Below are 23137 nucleotides of genomic sequence, written 5' to 3'. Positions count from 1 at the left end.
GAGATACAAAAGACATGAACCGCGGTGCAATGCAACAACTCTTCGACTTGGAAGCATCAAACCAGGATGAGCGTTGTCGGTGATATGCTTGAGGCATGGATGGGAAACAGGGCTGAAGAGGGGGTGCGTGGGTAATGAGTGGTGATCTGCCGGGCAGTTAACAAACTCTTCGCTGTGAGTGAAACTTGAAGGGATGTTGGGAGCAGAAACATTCCGTGAAATCAAAAAGTTTTTCCTACTTGCTATAAACCGCCTTGCAGGTGAACGCAATATATATCAAAAGTTCACAAAGCTCTCTGTAACACTTGATTCTGATTTATTTGATGTTTGTCTGATATAATATTACATTGAAAAATGATATGGTAGAGTTCAAAAAATTGGCTTTGTAACTTTATATATAGTTTCATAAGAAATCATAATAATGGAAACTTTTAACATGACGTCCTCATTGTACATATCTTTGCATGTTTTTCATTTCCTTTATGGTTTCCAACAATGGTATTACTCCGAATTATTACACACTTTGAACCAGATTGTTGTGTCATTATCTTGTTATTAAGTGTATTTTGTGACCGAATTGTAATTGAAAACTTTTGAAGGCAGAATTTACTTTCTCAGCTTCTGAAACCCCAGAAGAAACATATCAAATGCGAGGAGAAACATCCAGTGATGTCCTTTCAATTTAATAGACTTGCTGTGAAACGAATGAAAAATCACAGCGAAGACATGCAAATTGGGAATTTTCCTACCTAGCAAAGAATGAGTGAGATTTAATTTATATGGATGTGACTAGGGTTACACGGGTACACAACCAACATAAATAAAAGCAATTTCTGTCGAAGCTGCACTTCAAAGACTTGGCCTTTGTGAAGCACTGAATGAAATGGACGTAGATGTTTTCCAGGGCTCATTACTGACCTCAAGCTACAAGCAGTTTTGATAAAAGCCAAGACGAATAATCCAGTTCAACAGCCACAAGGTTAAATAATTACAATAATATTATGCCGCACGTTTTCTCGTTTCCAGGTTCACGGCGTATGTGTAACCTGCATAGGGTCTCATCCTGGCACAGCTCTTATTGGGGGTGGTACTCTACGTTGATGTGGGCTCTTGAATTTGCATTTTAGCCCTTGAGCACTGGCATGAGAAGATCACACACACACATACACACACACAGAGAGAGGCGATTAGCATCTGCTGCGTAAAAGCAGGAAAGTGAGTCTGCCCTTAATAACATCTCATTGATAGAATTTAAATTGGATGTTAAATAACCATTACCGCAGCTGATTGCCTGGCCAGCCCTGGATAGTGAGGAGGCTTTCTGTCAAAGACGCTCTCCTTCAGATATGTGAAATTGGGGTGAGATTGAATTAGAGTACGGACAATTGGAGTGGTATCGTCAGTACCTTTACATAAAATAGGGTGTGGGTGGGTATCTGGGTCTTTGTGTGCCTTCTGTGCATTGGCTGTGACCCATTAGGATCACTCAGTTCCCTTCTGACTGAACGTTCCTGAACGTTCCCGATGGTGAATTGTGTTGGTTGGGAAACATGTTGGTTTCAACTAAATATTGGTGGGGGACATGTCCTCGAAAAGTGTCCTAAAGATGAAGAATGCTGCAGGGGTAGGAACATAACCAGGCACCTCCCTCGATATCCTACAATATCTGGGGTTCAGCAGCTGGTGGATAGAATAAAACTGAAGTGATTGAGGTCAATTTAACTTCTGGTTTCATTTTCATGAAAATATAAGCATTTCAGACATATTTGCATATTTGTTTATTTATGTGTGGTTTGAACCTGTTTAGGTTCAAGCCACGGTTGCCTTGAAATAAATGTGTGTGTTTCGAGGACAAACAAAAACCCTATTTTACCATGCAGATTAGGTCATATAGGTGTCAGAGGCCAGCCAATAGAGATTTGTGTATACCACAACAAATGTTATAAAATTAAATAGATAAGAGCACAGGAAATATTGAAAGGCTGTCAGTTAAGTCCACACATCATGAACGGTAATGTGGTTGATGGAGGATCGACTAAGACCACGACCCTGTTCAATTAAAGTAAAATAACAAAGTATGACTCTGAGTTATTCCACTCCTTCCGATCTCCTTTTATTCGAGAACAGACATCCTTTTTCGCAAGGGTTCACGTGTGATTCATACAATATTTGTTTATGATGTTGATTAAATGTGGAAAACAATCGTTATTTAACAAGAATGAAACACGGAGGTGTCTTTTCATTTCTTATTATTCCTTCCAGATCGGAAATCTAACTGATAAAACACAAACCTTCACGCAAATTGCCAAACTTGCGTACACAAGCTGAAACCTGACGTGAGATTTGATTGTACTATTCTTGCGTCAGGATTGATAAATGTCAAGTTTTGTGTTGAAATGACCGTACAAAGTTTTTTGAGGCTCATTTCATAAATAAGGCACTTTTTCTTCAAGTAACAATATTTCACCATCTTCAACCCTCTTTCTTATCTTTAGAATGAAACAGGCTGTTTGTTCCTCAAAGACTTAGAACAAACTCTGTAATGATTGACTAACCTCTTCGCATCAGAGACATAAACTAATTTGCAATGTTCTTGTTCTTCATGAAGAGAAATTTGAATCGAAAATATTGGTGCAAAAATATATAGTTCACAACCAAACCACCACTGCTCCCAAAAAGATTTATGATCAAATTGCTCCCAACACTTGAGGATTATAATGTGATGTGTGGCCCAGCTGTTGTGGTTAGCGTTTGCTTTGTTAGTTAAACAAAAAGCATTTTAATCATATAGTCATTTCATGACTTTCATTCACTTTATTCAACAGTCAGCGCTTTTTATTTCTCACAGTTTAATGACCATTCCAGTGTGGTTGATTCAAACTGGCTGGCTCATAAATATTCCTTGTCATTTGGATGTGGACCACCTGGACTGGCTCCAGCTCTCAGTATTCTATTGACAATCCTTTTCTTTAGATGAGAGCTCTCTCTTCCTCATTGTGCAAGGAGGATAGGCTTTTTTACCATAAGATTCTTCCAGGCTGTTTAAAGACCTCCTTGATTGCCACAAGCACTGTATCTCGGATGGCACCATGTGAACAGGCTAGCTGGTGCAGCCTGTTTACACTCTTTCCTTAAGCTTTATTTTGTTTGTTTTGATTGTTTTGATTTTGATTTTTGATTCAATTTATTGTCATTACACACATACAAGTACAGTGCAACGAGATGTATTTTAAGAAGAAGATAAAGCATAACATGGGGAAGGTGGGGAGAAAAACATGTACACAATACACCAAAGACAAGACTTGCAACAGGGATAGGTAATCCAGTTACGACAAGCAGCATCTGATTCTGCTGCCATGATGGCGCCGCATGCAGACCCACTTGTCAGGCTGGCGGGTCAAAGCGACGAAGGCATTGGATCTGGGTGTGAGTGGCCGCCCTCGAGTGCGGCCTATGTTTGTGTCTGTGTGGAAAAGTCTGTGTGTAAGAGTCTATGCAGGTGTTTCAGTAGAAATTAGGGAGGGACAAGAGCGTCTCTCCGTACTGCTCTACTCAGGGTTGAATTTCAGCAGCAGCCTTGGCCAAGGCTGATACGGGGGAGTCGAAAGAGATTGAATGTTTGGTCTTTGGGCGAGCAACCGCATTCCATTTAGACGGCTACTCTCTTTGTCCAAAATGGTCTCCAAGAGTATCAATTTTCCTTTGCAAAGTCGTGAGCTTCTCCGTGATAGAATCCATATTGCGGTTAATAGTCTCATTTCCAGAGCCGACCGCTCTTCCCACGACTTCCATCATAACGGGCAGCCTTGTGAGACTTTTGAGAGCTGTTACAGTTTTCTTAATTTCTCGATAACAAACGGCACAGCCTAATCCAATCAGCATAATACCTGTTATCATGGTTCCGAATAGGTAGACATCTTCAATGTCCTCCACGGAAAGAGGAGCCAGACACACGATCCGCCATCTCTCCCAGGCGTCCATCGTGTAGCCAGCTGCAAACGTTCCGTCAGGGCAGGCAGGTTCCCCCGAACCCAAGCTTCTCGTCGAGAAGATCGTGTCAATAGCGTTTAGAGACCATTTGATCAGATCCATAATTTCAGTTGTAGAGCAGTGCAGAGAAAATCTCTCAAAAGATGATACGAGACGAGACACAAGGTCAGCAGGAAAGTAAAGGGGAGGACGGGAGCAAGAGAAAATGCGACTGCCTCCATTGAGAGAGCGAAGAGAATGGTTTTCAGTCACTTATCCATTTTTAATTACAACTGTCTGACCGAAGTCTCTCTCTTGCCTTACATTTCATGTATTCTGTCTATTCTCGTGTATTTAAACCATTTTTAAACCAACCAGAGCAATAATGCTGAAGTGACCAGGACCTGGGGAATAAATTTAGCCGCTTTCTCACTGACTAGCAATTCTTTCAGATTTCAATTTGACCAATCTACCCTTTAATGTAAATTACTTTGACTAGTCTTAAAAGTTAGTCATCGAATTTTTTTCTTCAAGACTAACTTTAACTTCAGTCAAAGTAGTGTATGCAACCGGCCCCTGATATACGGTACATGTCCTGATGTTGCCACTATTTTCCATGCACATATTGAGATTTATAAAAAATAAACATAGTGTTAAGATGAGCATACCCTACGGCTGCGTTTGACTCTGTGTATACTTACTTGATTAAATCTACATAAAGTGTTATATGTGAAGCCCCGGATCTGCCCAGAAAGAATTTAGGCTGGTTTATAATGGTCTGGTGATCATTTGGTGGATCAACAAAGTACTTACATTTACCAGTAGAATTTACTTTGTTTTGCTGGTTGACCAGCCATAATTGTTCTGGTGAAGTTGATCCAGCATCTGAAACACAACATTGGCCTACCATAAAAACAATAACGTATATCAATGTTAAGATGGCCAATATTCCATCTTACAAGTAGTTAGAAACTTATGACTTTGATTCTTGTATTTTGTGATGCATATCCTTGGTTCAAGCAAAGACATAAATATACGCTTCACATCTGCTGTCTTTGAAATCCTGTGGTGCAGTTCTCTTTAATAGCATGCAGCTATTCAACTGGCACGTAGAATCACTCCACGGGTTCATGATTGCTGCCTGTTCAAAGACCTGATTTCTGACAATAGCCTATTTCACTGCATCCTTCTCTTCTCCTTACTTACTTCATCTCTCTATTTCTGCAGGTCTAGCATTGTTCAGAGAAAGATCATCTCATTTCAGGATGAAGGTTTCCTCACAAAGCGGATGTGTGAGAAAGGTGAGTCTTTCATTACTTCCAGCTAGATCTACTGGTACTTGCTCTTCTTCAAGAAGCTATCTCTATCTGTCTTTTTCCTCATATTTCTGTTCTGTGCCTTGGTTGCATTATACGTAGCCATGACTGTTAGCCTTTCTAAAAATACCAGTGTACAACAGCACAAATGATGGTCCTCATTGGTTAATGACACATTCTTAAATTTACCTCCCAAGTTGCTTCACACTGGATGGTGCCTTGAAACTGATCAAAAGCCATATGTGCATGCGTATAGTGCATTTTGCTGTAAATATTCTAGCCATGCTCTCTTGTCCTCCAGAACCACTGTATGGAGAATCTACAGAAAAGCCTCTGCTTGACTGCTGTGCCTGTGGAACTGCCAAATACAGAGTTACTTTCTACGGGAACTGGTCAGAGAAGTTGCACCCAAAAGACTACCCAAGTAAGACAGTCCCCATTAAGAATGTGTTGAAATGCTTACTCGTGTGACAGTTAAATGTGCCTTGACTGCTAAAAGCCATTTCAAATTTGCATTAAATCTCATTACAATAGTCTATTGTTTCACTCAACTCACAATATGTTCTCCGTAAGTATGCAACAATGTCCTCATCTCTTCTCCCAGTGTCTCTCCTTTGCTCTTGTCTTTTGTGGTTGGTGAGGATAACCTTGAGAGTGTCTCATTGGGAGTAAATTAAGCCTGGGGATTAGAGGCACTCTGCACTTGAGCGTCTGCAGCTCAGATCAATACTCTGATTAGAATTTACTCTGGGATCTAGACGAACCTGATAAAGAAAGAGTGGTGCCCTAATTTATGGGCTTAAGTGAAAGGCACGCTGGAAAACAGACATGCTTGTACAGATAAACACAAGGGATGTATGATGAACGTGTGTAATATCACAATCACATTCCTGTGCATATTTGGAATATGTACTGTACTTCCTTTTAAAAATATTTACACTGTCACTGCATTATTATTATTATTATATATTTTTTTTATTTACTCTCGTACAACAAATATCTAAGGTGTTTGCAAATTGTTGATGCACAGAGAGGGGAAAAAGTGAGAGATGCTGTTATTGGCAGGGAATACGAAAATAAACATCAGAGCGCATCAGTGAGATTTGATACAGGTCTGACGCATTGAAAGGATTAACCGTAGAAAGAGGATGCGGTAAGCGGTTCTCCATCCGGAGATAGTGTGAACACTCTGTCATGGCTTTGGAATAGCTTAAATTGGTGAGGAGAATTTAGATTGAGGGGCTTTAAAGGCCCAGAGTGACCAGCAGATCAGGAATCTAATACCTTAGGGTATAGATAGTCCGCAAGGTGATTTTAATGTTAAAGTAGGACATTTTGAAATTGAAAGGGGAATATGAAATTATTTCATAACAGTAGGAAGTGTCATTTGAGCTCACCTTTTCACTAGTTTCTGAGAGAGACTATCTGTCATAGATTGGGTATAATATATCACCCTAATACAATACAACATGTTCTCTCTTCAATGCAGTTTGTGTTGAAGTTGAAACGTGCCATTGAAGGACTGTAGTAAGGGACAAATTGAGGACACACACTCAAAAAAGCCCAGAGTAAAGCTACTGTATTCCAGTGTTTTTTTTAGCCTGCTCTTGTGGGACAGCCCAATTTTGTGGGAGGTGGAAACCATTTAATATCACATCTGTTGGAGTTGCACAAGGTACGGGAAGGTTTCTGTAACATTGTCTCTGTTTTGTGCTTCTTATCACACCTACGAAATGACAATGATTGACAATGGCAAGTTTACCTTTTATTGCACGAAGTGAAATGAACGTTCAGCGTAAAAACAGAGCTCCATGCAGTATTCTGAAATCTGCCATAATCATTTACTGTACAATTATCCCTTACTCATCTTGCTCATTACAAGGGTTGGAATCCAAAATCAATTCCAATTCTGGAATCAAAATATGAAAAGTTCATAGTAAAAACAGAGCCCTTTTCTTTGTGTCGGGTTGTTAATAATAAACACTTTGCGATATTCTGAAATCTGCAGAATATAACTTACTGTACAATTATATTGTCAATAATTCAGGTTGATATCTAAATGTTTTACAACTTTGAAAAACTGGAAATCGCTCCGAATCAGAGTCGATAAGCAGAATTGGAATCAAATTCAAGCGATACCCAGTCCTACTCAAGACACATGTAATTGTTTTCATAAACTAGTTTTTTACATGGCAACTAACAATTAAATAATGTTATATCTTTACAGGGAGAGCTAACCACTGGTCAGCCCTTATTGGAGCATCTCATTCGAAGAGCTATGTATTGTGGGAGTATGGAGGTTATGCCAGTGACGGGGTTAAACAAGTCGCTGAACTGGGATCACCGCTCAAGACGGAGGAGGAGATCCGTCAGAAGGTAAGGGGGTTGTGCTACTAGTTTGTTCAGTCACCAAATGATCAAGGAGATTATTTCATATGCGAGCTCTTGCAGACTTAATTAAATTTATCCTCAGTTAATCAATCTAATCCAGAGTTGACTAAGCATATAGCTAATCATGCTTATTAACAATCAAATTGGCTCATCCAGGGTAAGTCAAGTTTAGAGTTTAGGAAAGTTTTAGAGTAAAGAGCTGTTCGTTAAAAATCATCAGTCGTTTTAAAGTGATATTTAAATCTATCCCTCCGGTCTTGTTAGGCGTATTCCCAGTAGATTTTGCTCATGGGTTTGCCAAGTATTACTGGCAAGTAAAACCGTCTGTGTTGCTTTCTGGATCTAGAAATAATATCTTATGCAACCTCATACACCATAAACTCAACTTGCAAACCTGCAGCTGCAAACACATAATGGTTTAATCATAATTCACTTGAATGCTTGGTGGGTATTATCCTCCTTTGTCCTTGGAGAACTTTGATAAGTATAATCATAGAAATTAGAAGCTGTGTCTGTGGCACCACAATGCTCATATAGAGTTGAAATGGATCAGGTTGATCATTACATTAGTCCTCCACCGGAGCATTTTAATTACATGCTGCTCGCGATGTATTGTGAGGGACATCGAAAATAGACCGAAGCCCTTTGCATTTGATGAGGTTGGGTCTATTCTCTTTGTGCGACGAAGCATTCACATGCTGTTGGAGATCTGTGAAAAGCTTAGAAGTTTGGTTCTCGATAAGCATAATGCATTTTCATAGTGGAAGATCAGCTGAGAATTGACAAAGAAAGGATAAAAGATAAGAGGATGAGGGTGATGATTGAACAGTTCTGTCTGAATAACAATGCCTTTTTCAATCAATATAGTGCAATATAGGAATATAATAGTGACAAAGTCATCTGCTAAAAAAAGCATGAACAAATAGTAATACAGACTTGCCATAAGACTTCCTAGCACACTCAGTACAAACAACGTTGCCAGTTAGTTGTCATTTGGGGTAGTTACGGCTGATTGGACGGAACCCCTGTCAATCAGGATAAACAGTCAGGTGTGTGTTTTCAAAGAAAGAAATGGAGTTTGTTCAGCACTACTTTCAAGAAGGACATTCATATGGCGTTATTCTAGATATGCTTTTAACATATCATGATATTAAGTTCAGCTTGCGCTCTCTTTAAAGACACGTGAAGAAAGCAGGTTTATTCAGACGAAAAAACGATTCCCTATTATGCGATGTCAGAAATGCTATCAGAGCAGACGCAAAACACAAAATTTGAACCCACAATAAGGACAGTACATTCTTTATTTGTGTACACTGCCGCCAGCTACTTCTTTCTTATTATTCTGTAACGCTAGCTACAGAACTGTACTTCCTGTTTATCTTGATTGGCAGGGGTTCCGTCCAATCAGCCGTAACTTACCCGGTCATACAAAAGACCTTCCTTTTCCGGTTTGACCGATTTGTCGTTGTGTTTTCTAACTTGTTATTTTGTTTCCGGAATTGTTGTTGTGCTTTATGGTTTGTTGATGTGTTTTCAGATTTGGTGTTGCATTTTCAGATTTGTTATTGTGATTCAGGATTAGTTTTTTGGCTTTTTAGATTTGTTGTTTGTTTTGCGATTTGTTGTTTTGTTTGGCACTTTACGGCTTCCGTAACTCTCCCTTCCGTGCAACTTACTGTATATTTAGGCCACTTTGTCATTGCGATCGCGTCAATATAGAAAATCTGGTCCTTTATCGCACCAAAACCCAGTCTCTCACGAGCCATCACATGATCTCAACTGTAGATTGATTGACATGTGAGGTCTCCCTATCCTAGACCTGATTGGTTAAACTGAACCAATAAGGGCTGTGTTAAGGAATAATGTGTTTATTACGTTTTGAAACGTTAACGTTATTCTCCGGTCTAACCCGTTCAAAAGAAGCCCAATTTGGCAACACTGCTCCAAACCCATGCAAACTGCTTAAAATAAAGACATTTTAGAATATTGACCTGTTTCTGACATGAAAAACCTAAAGATGCCTTTGGACATACACAGTAAATACACACTGGTGCTGTGTTCACACCAAACGTGAATTAAGCGATATGCGCAAGTAATTTACATACGAAGTCAATGCAAAGACATGAATAGAACCGAACTCGCACAAGGCGAAGAGTGAATTATTTTTTCAATCTAAAAAAAACCTTTCACTGTTAAAAAACAACACAGAAAATGTTCATATGATATTGCAAACCTTGAGTGCTCTGCAGTATATACAATTTCAAGTTGACTTTGAATTGAAGCCTTCAAGAATACTTTGACTGCACTAAGCTCTGTCAACTGAGATCAGTAAGTGAGGTGTAAGTGTTCAGAGTAAGCAAACATGGCATTCTGTGATGAAGTGCAAAGCTATTGCTCTGATAATAGCAGTACATACATCGAGGAATCAATATGTGCTGTTAACACCTCCATCAAACAAAGCAGTTGGTTGGAGCCCAGAGTTAGTGATATAAATGTGGAGAGATGGCGGGTGGGATCTCTCACAATGTGACATCTTTCTTTCTCTCCAGCAGAATGGAAGCACCATCTGTCTGAGATGTCTAATTCTGCTGTTTACTTCCATTCAATCACTGTCGTTTTTTATGAATCTTTCAAGTGGATTTTAATAGCATTGTTCTTTATGGATTACCTCTCATTGAACCGAAGCATTGTCTATTCACTAAGAAGTTGAGTTATTGCTCTGTAAAAAGTCAAGTCAACTTTATTTATATGGCGCTTTTTACACTTTTTCATTGTAACAAAGCAGCTGTACAAGAAAACATGTTGACTATAAGCAAATCATCAAATCAGGTGAAAACAGAAGACTGACATAGACACACACAAAACACTCCACACAACACGCTACTGCACTCGCAGACACTCTCTCAAACACAAACACGCACAAATATTAAACAGATTATAAATTCCTATACGCAGTGCCAATTAAATAAAACTTAAAAAAAACATCATAACAGGATTATAGGTTGGCAACTTTAGGTTTGACATATTTTGGTTGTTTATAACTGATCCTTCACTTGATCCTGACAGAGGAATTTAAGCCTTGAAGCAAGAAATGTTCTTTTGCAAATGCATGGAAGTCTTTGATTAAGCAGTGTCAATTGTGTCTGTGTTTTTGTGTAAGGGGTGCATGTAGCAAAGTTCGTTAGATGGGAAGGAAGGAGGCTGGAACCGGCGAACATTTGAACACGAAAACTTTAATTAAATAAACAAACACTGAAGTAACTGACCGACAGCCACCTCACGGTAGACTGCCGGCCATAAAACACACACAAACTAAACACAGTTTCGGGCCCGGTCCTCTCTCGTCAACAGTCCTGCCGAACATCCATTTAAGCTCCCAATCTCCTCCGTGATAAGATGCGGGACCGGTGCGCGCACAGCTGCTTGCACTTATCACTCACGCCACCGGCCCCGCGTCACGGCTCTCGTCCCGCCTTCCTCACCACAGTGCAAAACTAAATAAATATTTTGTGTCTCAGAATGTGTCGGGAAACAGTGTTATATCTGTGTTCACATCCGTCCATCCTTCTGTCTGGCTTGCTGTCCTCTTCATATTGTTGTTGACAAAGAACAATGGCGATAAATAAGCATTCCTTCTTGTCTATTTCCTGCGCAGCCGCTCATTGAAATATGTTATGTTATGCCAGTTGTCACTGGGTGCTGAAATGTTTTTCAGTTCGTCGTCGGCATCAGTGAGGAAGTAAATGGAAAATAAAACCTACCCGTTTCGATGGCTCCATCTAACTGAGCTCAGATAACACTAATTTTTTCTTCAAAACCTTTATGCTTCTATTATTTCTGAAGAGTCCCGGCTTCTGGGCGGCAATGAGAGTGAGATTGCTTGTGTTCTCACCCATGTAATTCCCTACTAGAGTGCCACATGGCCATATGTTAGTGATGCGTGTTTGCATATCTGCTGTGGCCTCTTTCTTTGGGAAGTGCTCTTTTATAACATTGGGTGCATATTGTGCTTGTGCTCATGCAGATGGCTGGACATACAGGACATAATGGACCGTTTGAGATTACATCATAAATACTATATATATATCATTAAGTATTTTTCATGACAATAAAATTGTCAATAATATATTTATCATAGTTAGTCTAATAAACACTAATGTTGAATTGAATAGACAGCACAAAGCTGTCTGTTTGTCAAGACTATCTGTAAAGTAAATCTGAAATAGGGCATAACTTTAAGTAAGGTGGAACAGACAGATGCTCATGGATATCCTGTTTAATCTCTACTAACTGGTGCTGTAAAACAAATGTTGATATTCCAAATTGGTTCCCCAACAAATCAAACATTCCCACCCAAAAGAAACAAATGCCTGCGTTCGTTGCTGTGCCCTCAAAATTGTGAACGCTTGCTCACTCTCTCTCCTCCCCCATCATTTGTTTTTAGCCCCTATTGCTGACTGGTTATGAGAGACAGCATCAGATTTAAATTAAGCGTCGTAACTGCCTGGTTGATTTGCTTTTCCACTTCAGTGGCTGATCATTTCGGTGTGTAAACAAGTCTATTTTGACAAGGGTGTCTGGGCTATAAGTAATATATTTGCATTTGAAACTATGAGAAGACAAGAATGAGCAGCAGCAAAGCAAAGTGCCAGTATAAAAATGTGAAGAAAAATAAAGCTAAAATTTACACATTATCATATCTATTGAAACCTTAAAAAGATCACAAAAAAATACACACGGTGTACACTATTAATACATATTTTTGCAGGAAAAGATCTGACATATTTTCTGACATATTTAGTTGTCTTCTGAAATTTTAGACAAACCAGCAAGGTATGGTTTCTTGGAATCAATTTGTTTAATTCCAGAACTAAGAATCGAAGTGGATTCCATAAAAATATGAACCTTTGGAGAGTGTATCGACAGAAATACAACATCATACGTCAAACTCGTTTTTGGCCAAGTTGACCATATCAAGCATGAGAAGCCAGCTCGTTTAAAACTGTAAAGAAGTCAGAATGCATGAAAAGCATTGGATCCATTTCTAAGTAATAATTTATTAGTCGACTTAAGTTCTACACTTTAGTAAGTACAGATACCACAATGAGGTTTTTTTACAAAAGTTTTCCCAACGACTATTTTTCTGCATGATTAGTTGACTAAATCTGAACTCAATTGAGTAGTCATGCAAGCCCTATTTGGCTCATGTGATTTTGACAAGATATTGATATTTTCATGTGTGGTATTCATGAGACTGTCCGTGTACAGTCCATGGAGATGCTGCCTGAAACGGGAGGGAGAACTGATGCTGTCTACCCTCCAAACTACAGGCTCGAGTAACACCACGGCCTCAGCCTTCATAGATTGTGAAATTGTCCATTTCCTCACTGAACAACTGTTGTTCTCTCATCACATCTGCAGAAATGAGGTGCCACCTGTGATAAAGATGACAGCAATGCCAGTCAGCTCTGCTGTGCCAGTGTGGATGGACACTGGACATTCAGTTTCCCGCATTCATTCTTTGGCCAATGTCTTGACAGATACTTAAAAAAAGGATTCCAACAAATAGCTAAAAAAGGAACTATACAATATTAGCAAGATTATCTCAAAAATAGATGTTTCATAAATGGACTCCCTTAAATGCAAACTCTACAAAGAATGAACACAATTAATTTAACAACTATGAATTTAACAGCCATCGTTCTGACACACACATTAACTCAACTGCATGTCCCAGACCCCCACTTAAACAAAACATGCATGATCTAAGATGTTGTTCTGGAGTTGGTTTGAGAAATACAGATGTGATTCATTTTCTTAGAGACAAAGTGTCCTTTTCCTTTCGTTAGATTGTCTTTTTTATTTGTGTTCACTTCATTGTTTCCATGCTCGGATGTTGTGGATTAATTTAGTTGATTTATAGAGAACACTAGCATTAGGAGCCGTTTACACAAAACAATTTATGCGATTTTAGGGGACTGATACTTTTGAAAAAGGGTTTCAAAGTGCAAGTTTTTGAGAACCACGGCATTCTCATTTCTGTGTAAACCCTGAAGTATGCAAGAATGAGAAAACGACATTGTGCGCATGCGTATAAGGGATGTAGGGGTGTGGTATGCGCGTGTGCACCCAAACACAACGAAGAAGAAGAAACAAATACAACAATGGCAGATTACATGGGGGTTTTATTGTGCTGCACAATAGTTTGTTAACGCTTCTCCAGCAAAGGGTAGATTTACTACACCAGTGCTATAACCACCAGCGGAGAAAAATTATTTATCTACAGCAAAAACTTAACACTCATTCACAGCGACAAGGGGTTGTTAACAAGCTTAAATAGAAGGATAACTTTTGAATGTCTAAACTTTTCGCCATCTTGTTTGTTTGTATATGTGTGCATGCTTCTCTTCACTATGAATGAGGAGAAATGCAGCACTTTGTATTGTATGGTCACTTTAGTGACGGAAGTTCCCCTTTCAAATAGACCGTCAATCAATCGTCAGGGACTCTGGTATTTTTTCTTTACAAAGTGAATTCGCCAACTACTGGTGTGGCATGCGTAATACATACGCTTTGTTTTGATAACGTTGTCGTGTGTAAGTGACACTTTTCAAAAACGCAAAATAAATACTTTTCCGTTTTTCATCGTGTGAACGTGGCCTTAGACTGCCAGTAGAGAAACTGCAGCTTTAGGACTAGACATCAGAGAAATAAATCATAACAACCCGAGTTGTTTGAGAGAAATGTTTTTGCTTTATGACAAAAAAACGCCTTGAGTAATAGACGGAAAGAACGTCTTGATGTGTGACACAGTGACAGATTTGACATGAAACAGCATTCAGTCAGCGCTCAGCTGGAGGTTTCTTTTCTCACGTTTGATGAGGAAGAGTACGATTCTCTCTCAGCTGTTTTCCTCCCTGTTGTTTTTAGAACTCTGCATAGGAATAACAGTTATTTTTTTTAAGCTTTGACACAATATACCCTAATCAGTAGACTTGGACACTCCCCAAGGGCTTGTCCGACAGGGCGTTCATTAAGATGACAATATTAAACGACCCTTGATGTTTAACCCTAAAAAGTAAAACAGTACAAGAGGATGGATAGTTTGTGTCTTCTCGCTATATAGTAAGTTTTGAATGAAAAGCCCACACAGGCACAACTTTAGCACAATACCTTTTTTCTGTTACTGTGGTGTTCTTTTAGTGTACCCCACACCTCAAAATGTACAACATGTACGTGAACGTGTAAGTGTAATTTATTCATTGGGCTTTATTTACATAAAATGCAGGAGAATAAAAGATTGATAACATTATTCCTGATATATTTTGTAGCTGGTTTATAATGGGGTTCTTCAACCTCCACAGCAGTTTGTTCGGTTGCCGACACTCAGCTTCTGAAGCTTCTCCATAAGGATATTAATATTAATAAGAACAATATTATTTTTAATATTATAATTGTAACACCTTACAATAGCATTTCATTCTCTAGCTCTGTCACAGCAGACCTTCATCCTCTAATGCAAACGAAGTATCATGGTTGATGTGTACTGAAGTGTTAAACAAGTTTTTTTTAAAGATTATGTCAACTCGCAACTGTAGCAGTATTTTCCATTAAAGGATTATCCATTAATATGACTACATCAGCAACTGTTCAAAGTTAAGCTGATACATTGCAAAGTCAGTTTTCACAAAACCAAATAAAAGTAATTTTGTTAAGGAACAAAATAGAGGATCAATATAAAGTCTACACGATTCAAGTCAAGTCAACTTTATTTGTATAGCCCTTTTTACAATTTTCATTGTTATAAAACTATTTTGACCATAAGCAAAACATATAAAGTTATGCAAGTCCAAACACAGGTCAAACTTTAAATCTCTATATGCAGTGTTAATTAAATAAAACAAAAAAATTCTGGCCAGGCAAACAGTGCAAAACAGTATGCAAACGGTGGCAATTACCCTCTGGCAAAAGCTGCAGCCTCTGCACAAGCTCAACAGTTTGCATAACAAGGCAAAATAAACAGAAATGTAGATTTAAGATTGTCATCAATGTTTTGACATTAACAGTTGCTGCGTCCTTCATCCAGCTCTATCATTACAGCTTTTGTCAGGTCTGGGCATGGACTGCGTCCTGCCTGCTCTGGTAACCTTGGAACAACGAGACAAGAGTGGCTTAGAGTAGAGTACTGTTCTGCACTCTTTGATGCAACAAATACGTCTATTGTTGTCTATATGACAAATTCTTGGTTGTTACGTATGGCGGTTTTCCGTCCAACAACACTTCTGTTTTTTCTGAGTTGAAAACAGTCGCATAAATAATATACAGTAGTCCTTTAATGCCGACATAATGTTCGAGTCTATGTAGGAGTGTGCTGTGGTCAATGGTGTCGAATGTAGCACTAAGACCTAGCAGCACCAATAAGGAAATTCAACCTCGGTCAGACGCCAAAAGCAGATCATTTGTTACACTGATCAAAGCATTCTCTGTACTGTGATGTGCTCTAAATCCAGACTGGAAATCTTCATTGACGTCATTCCTTTGGAGGAAGGAACATAATTGAGTTGAGGCTACTTTTTCCAGAACTTTAGATGTGAAAGGTAGATTCGAAACAGGTCTGTAGTAAACTAGTTCTCCAGGGTCGAGATGTTTTTTTTTTGCACATGTCCTAGTGTCAGAGATTATTTAATAATGCTTAGAAGAGGATCTATAATATCTGGGAGCATCTCTTTCAGTAGATTTGTATGTAAAGGGCCTAGCATGCATGTAGTTGATTTAGATGATCTAATGATCATCTAAATCTATCTGATCTATGTGATCTATGATAGAAAATAATCAACCTTTCTAAGTTTTATGTATTTCCATGCTGTTCGAAATACCTCTAATTTAGTTTTCTTAAAGTTGCGCTCCATTTTTCGTGCCGCTTTCTTTAGAGCCTGAGTGTGTTCATTATTCCACGGTGTCGGGCAGAGGAGCAACTGTGTCTAGCTTTTCCCAGAAGGTGGCGTTAACATTTTTAATGGTAAAGTCAAGATCTTCAACGTTATTACTCATGCTAGAGACGTGAGACAATTCAGCCAGATTATCAAGAAACACACCTTTGGTAGTTGAATTGATTGTTCTACCATTTGTGTAACAAGGAGTTTGATTTGCAGCCATAGGCCAGTGAAGCAAGCATGATACCAGATAATGATCCGAAATGTCTTCGCTCTGCTGAAGGATTTTTACGTCATCCACATTTATACCGTTAAACAGTATTAAATCTAAAGTATGATTACGAAGGTGAGTGGGTCCTGACACATGTTGTCTAACGCCCATGGAGTTAAGAGTGTCTTTAAAAGCCATTCCTAAAGCATCTGTATCATCATCTACATGGATGTTCAAGTCACCAACAACAAGGACTCTGTTTGCGGCCAGTACTAGTTCTGATAAGAACCCACCAAATTCTTTAATAAAATCTGTGTGGTGCCCTGGAGGCCTATATACAATAGCCAGAATAAATTTTAAAGTTGTTTTATCCTTAGTATTAGGTGTTGATAAATGAAGTACCATGACTTCAAAGGAATTGTATTTAGGGTTAGACTTCTGGGAAATGCTTAAAGAGGTAAAGTGCAGCAACACCTCCCCCTCTGGTATTTTAGGCGAGGCTCATGTTTATTGTAATAATCTTGGGGGACACACTCATTTAAAGTAATATAATCATCTGGCTTTAGCCATGTTTCTTTCAGACAGGGCATGTCTGTTTTTTGATCTGTTATCATATCATTGACAAAAAGTGCTTTATTAGAGAGAGATCTAATATTTAGCAATCCAAGTCGTAACAGTTGACTATCTGCATTTTGTTCATGTTTAATGAGTTTAACGTTAATTAAATTACCTTTTAGAGGTTTACGCATTATTTTATGTTTGCTAATCCGGGGGGACACAATTGGTTCATCACTGAGTGGGGCAAACCTGTTCAGAACGGTTGAGTGGTGTTTTGACCTGCGACTACGCCGTCTCACAGTCACAAAATTTCCCATCTGCTGGGATCTTCAACCGGATCCGAGCTGTGCACGCTAACATTGCTCGTGTTTTTATGGTCCTTACACTCTTACTATCCTCAGATAAAGATTGGATGCAAGACTCTAATTCTGAGATCTTCTCTGTCAAAAAAGCCCTCGCCGCTGACAGAGAAGCTAAACATTTGACATGAGTTGCAAGTAACAATGATAAGAGGAGAAGCCATAACTCACGGGGTGGAGGAGTAATTCCAATTGACCAAGGTTGCTCCATGAATCGTAGTATATACAATTTAAAGAGAAACAGTTAGCACACCAGACAACTAGAAGACAAGATGATATTCAACAGTGTAAACAGAAAGCAAGCTAGCACACTAATGCTATGCTAAATAAAGATATCTTGACTAATGACTTTGAGATAACTATCAATTTTGATTTAAGATCTTCAAGTAAATAACCAGGGGCCTCATTTATAAACTTTGCGTATGCACAAAAGAAGGCATACGCCGCTCTCTACGCAGTAATTGGTATTTATAAAAAGCAAACTCGACGTGAAAATGTGCATTCCTTCACGCAAGCTCTGACCCAGGCGTACGCACAAAAACGGGTGGTACGAAAAATGGCGACACCGTCGGCAGATGGAAGAAACATGAAAGTGTGTGAAACTGTAGACCGTTGTGTAAAAGAAATGGCAATACTGCCTCTCATAAATAACATGAAGACTTCACAAAGCAAGTCTTACAATTAACAGCCTACACGAACACCCTTTTGATCGATCTGCAGTGTAAAAAAAACAAAATCAAACGAAAATTACAACAGAAATGCAAATTAACACATATTTGCGAAAAGAAAAGTGAAATATGTTCTGCAATAATCTTGGCATGTTATGCAATTCATCATCATAAATAAAATGGTAAACAGAACGAAATCATGTACAAAACTGATATTCTCGTCAATGTGTCCGTCTGGCGGAGCAGATAGATAAATAGATAGACAGCCCACAGATAGATGTATTAATTGTCCACTGGGGAAAGTTGTTTTCATTGTAAAAATGTCTTCATCAGCTACGGAATCATGGTATTATGTACGTATGTACGTATGTCTCAACCATTCAGAAAGCTGATAGAAATTACATTTGCACTGAACTGTTTCCCATTTCCCCCACCCGTGGCAGACACACTCTGGCGATGGAGCGCTAGACGCTTTTTTGCCTTGACTTTGATGTCCGACCATTTCTTTTTTATTTCGTCCGAGGTTGTGAGGCTACAGCATTTACGGCGTCTGCAACCTTTTGCCACTCAAGTGCCTTTTTGATATTAGTAACCCCCACACTGTGCCCTCCAAACAACATTTTTCTCCTCTTTTCCACCTCGCCAACGATAACTTCTACTTCACATTGAGTGAAGTTACGTTTTTTTTTATTTCCTCTTTGTGTTTGCCATGATTTCGCAATCGATGAATATTAACTTGTGGGCGTTTCACAGACTATTTATGGACAACTATCAAAATGTTTTGTTAAATAAAGCACTTCATTTTTTGTAAACATTTTTTTATTTTAATATGCTAACCACAACCTTTAAACACAGTTTCAAAGTAACACCTTTTACAAATTTGTGTTTTTTTCCGCAAGCGGACCGTATTGCCACCCGATCTACAGCTAAGTGATAAATAGGCTCTTTAGGACCGAATTTACTGCTCTCTTCTTACCCATTGCATTAAAAGGTGGTCACCCTAGATTAACCCAATGTTCACAATATGGTGAACATTATCACAACTCCAGCTTGGCTCATTATAGCGTTAACTCCAGAGAAGGTGCCACTCCAAGTGAAACTCATAGGAGTCTGGCTCCGTTATCATCAGAAAGGTCAAATTATATGCAACAAAAGCCAATTTCTATAAACATTGTCTGGTTCATTTACATGTACATTTAGTCATTTGGCAGACGCTTTTATCCAAAGCGACTTACAGATGAGGAAACATTGGAAGCAATTATAACAACATAGGCAACAAAATACATAAGTGCATCAAACTAGTCCATTAAAGCCTAGCACAGTATACAAAGCTAAGAATAGTGAGGTTAGTAATTATTATTATTTTTTTAAGAAGGAAAGGGAGAAAGAATTAGGATAAATCAATCAGAGACGTGTTGACGCATGCTCTGCCTTCTGACCCTTTATCGTATCATTTGTTTTTTCTCCATACAAGTAGTGCGCTCCGACTGAGTCCCCATAGTTAGCTACCGGTGAGGAAAAGGGATTGTCTTTTGTCTGGATGTCTAATTCCTTTGACATAACATCTCCCAGGGGCACTGGTGCACTTAGGCCCTATCCACATCATTACAGTTTAATGGGAAACCGATATACTTCCGGTTAGTATAAAACCGTTAAGTATTCCATTTGGGACGATACTACTCTTCTCAAATGTATACACTACATGGTGTTTAGTATGTCATTTGGGGCACAGCTACAGCTTTATTGTTGTTACTGTTTTATGTGTAATATTGCTGGACGCAGATTTTACCAGAATGATTCTTCATTGAGTTGCATGTGGTTGCGTGTCTGTGTATAATATATAACAGAAAGCGATTCGGAGTACAAATACAGCCCATTAAGTAGCTTCCATGCCTGGGTGGCCAGACAAGCTGCGAGTTTTTCATCTTGTAATCTCTTTGTCGTTCTTGTGAGAGAACCCCTGTGAAGAGTCTGTCAGATAATCGACTGTCCAGATCTTGTATAATGGATGAAATGCTGTTCCTTCCCTCTACGCTTCAAATCATGTCATCAAAGAGATCTTAATAAATTACATCTTGTTCTCAAAGACATGCTTCTTTCCCCTCATTATTACTTGAGGCAAACCAGACTTTATAATTAAAAAAATACGCTTCCTTTGTTGATAATGACAAAACACTTGTATAGTCTGAAACAGATGGCACAGTCCACTGTCTGATACATATTTTACGTAGTACAAGTCTACTCAACACCTCAGTTTTGAGTAAACTTTCACAGGTTTGTATCACCCGGGATTTCTTCCAGCTGCATCTTCCACAGATATTCTAAAGGCTGTGTATTGTGCCTAGCATGATGGCTTTGTCAGGAAAAAAATCCTTTGCCAATAGAGACTTCAATATTCCGAAAGAGTCTCTCAAGGCCAAAAGAGTCTTAGAAAGAAGATGGATATCCAGATGGGCATGTACTCTCCATGTCTCATCTATCAATTGTGTCTGTGTTTGAGTGGCCTCTCTACAATGTCATACTTCAACCCTGAACGCAACAGACTGGAGAGATGGCATTTTTCGAGTATCCGCTGATAAATTCGATCTGTATAATGTGCACTTGCTCTGCTCCGTGTCCCTGCTTGCAAGATACAAATTCAGAAAATACATTTCCTAACACAAAGAAGCCACAAAGGCACAAAGCATCTAAATGATCTAGGAGTGTAACAGACTTAAGAAACCATTTAGGGCAGAAGAAGCAGCATACCAAAGAATGTTTAGAAAAAAGTACTAAACTTCACTAGCTAAGTAAGCATTTGGTAAATAAGTGTAGATTCAATGTAGTTTCTGCCCTTGTTCTGGTTATTACCTTAGAATCTTCAGAGGATAATGGGTTGTGCCTTCATACCGACATAAAATGCATAGAAGAGATCAGACCTCAGATTAACAGTCAGATACAGTAAATTGATACATTTACTGTATCTTTGTTGATGACAATTCTCTGCTGTACTACTGGGAGGTTGTTATCCGTGCGCATATTCGTGACTTCTTTCCTGGCATTTGTGCCAAAGCCTAAAAGGCAGCTGAAGGAGTTGCAGGGAATTCATTCTCTAATGCCTGTTCACAAACAGTTTTAAGCTATTAGGATTTCGAATAATCTAAATTCCTTTTTTTTACTTCCTATTTTCTACCCAACGTATTCACTTTCTATGAATTCAGCACATCCCTGTGCTGGTTGGCCCTTCGAGCTTTATGCTGCCTCAGGCTGCTGCATTGTTCGAGAAACACCATCCTGCAAAATGTGGAGATGATTGTTTAATTTCTGTCCACTGGCATATTTCTGGAAGCTTGTCAAGGCAGCAATAGACGCTGGGCAGAGCTGTTTCCCTTTTAGGAAAAAGTGGGTTTTCAAAAAGAGCAGCTACGTGTTCTTGGCAGGCATAACTGTTATTATGATTTGACATCCTGCAATAATAAGCGTAGGCAAGTAGGTTTTAAAAATACAGTGTGAAATTAGGATTGTGTGAGTAGGTATTTATGAAAGTATGAGACGCTGTGAAGGCTGCAAATGGTAAGTGACTTCATCAGGGTGGATCTGAAAGCTATTTTTAGAGAAGGCTCTTATAAAACAAAACATATCATTGACCATGTTTAGCAGCTCCATGTAAATAAAAAACGTTATTTTTAAGTTAAATATTAAGAATATATTTTGCTGAATTAGTGTTTCCTTTTGACCAGCAGGCTTAACTAATATGAAGGTTAATGTGAGCTGAAAATGCTGAGGTCATGTGCTTATTATTTTTGAAGGGCACTGTTGAATATTTTAGTCCAGACTGTTGTACTGTAGCTTGGAGCTGAACTGTTTGTCTTTCCCTATACAACACTTTTAGACACTATAAAGTAAATCACAATAAAGTCTGTCATTGAAAATAAAACGGAAAAGGAGAAAGTGATATAGCATGCTGTACTGCGAAGGCAAGATTGCGATTCCTTGTTTTTGGTGTTTGAACCATCTGATCTCTTCATTGTTAAAGCCATACAATAGCAATGGATGGGCTGTATGACTGAAAACATTTATTACTTTATAAGAAATGGCACATCACTCTAAAAGAATGGCGCTGTGTGGAACCTTCTCCTGAACTTCCAGGCTGGCCTGCAAGGTTAGCTTCATAGCTATTCTGTTCAAAATTATATTAAAGCCCACATCGACTACAATTTTACCAGTTATTAGCATTTTGTTGATTCTGTCTTGTAGTAATATTTTGTAGTCATTCTCAGTAGTTGAGCACTACACACATTGACACATTTTCTATACATGTTTAATAATATATTTAAGTTGTAAGTTTTTCGAACAAATTTTCTATACATGTTAAATTATATTAAACATGCGTTGTTTGGACAATGGTGTAGTGAAAAGAAATGACACTCACATGTGTTACTACATGGAATATATACTGTATATATATGGAATATACACATTGAATATACACTATACTGTATACAATATAAGTGTTATATACCATGATTAATAACATGATTGTATTTGTTTTATCTAAAGTAAGGTATTCTTGCATTTTACGCTTAATGAGTTATGAAATACAAAATTATAAAAATAATATTTATTTGTATATCTTTATTTACTGTATTCCATATTCACACATCTCACGTTCTGTTCACCACAATTTTGAGATACTTGAGCGACGTTTCTACACACCTGCTATAAGAAAAGAGTTCTCCAGCACTTTTCTGAA

At 38.5% G+C, this 23137-nt stretch overlaps 1 protein-coding gene across 1 annotated transcript in view; it reads left to right on the top strand.

Annotated features, from left to right (window-relative positions):
• spon1a (spondin 1a) overlaps nucleotides 1-23137 on the top strand; it is a 129091-nt gene that overhangs the window by 29804 nt on the left and 76150 nt on the right. Inside the window, exons 4-6 of the mRNA XM_079465927.1 lie at nucleotides 5197-5270; nucleotides 5587-5709; nucleotides 7513-7661. Of these exons, the coding sequence (XP_079322053.1) occupies nucleotides 5197-5270; nucleotides 5587-5709; nucleotides 7513-7661 (346 nt within the window). The remainder of the gene's footprint in view (nucleotides 1-5196; nucleotides 5271-5586; nucleotides 5710-7512; nucleotides 7662-23137) is intronic.

This window comes from Barbatula barbatula (genome assembly GCF_947034865.1).
Source record: "Barbatula barbatula genome assembly, chromosome: 10".
In the NCBI taxonomy this organism is placed as follows: domain Eukaryota; kingdom Metazoa; phylum Chordata; class Actinopteri; order Cypriniformes; family Nemacheilidae; genus Barbatula; species Barbatula barbatula.
The sequence above is the reverse complement of the archived record's forward strand: the minus strand, read 5'-3'. Positions and strand labels throughout refer to the sequence as shown.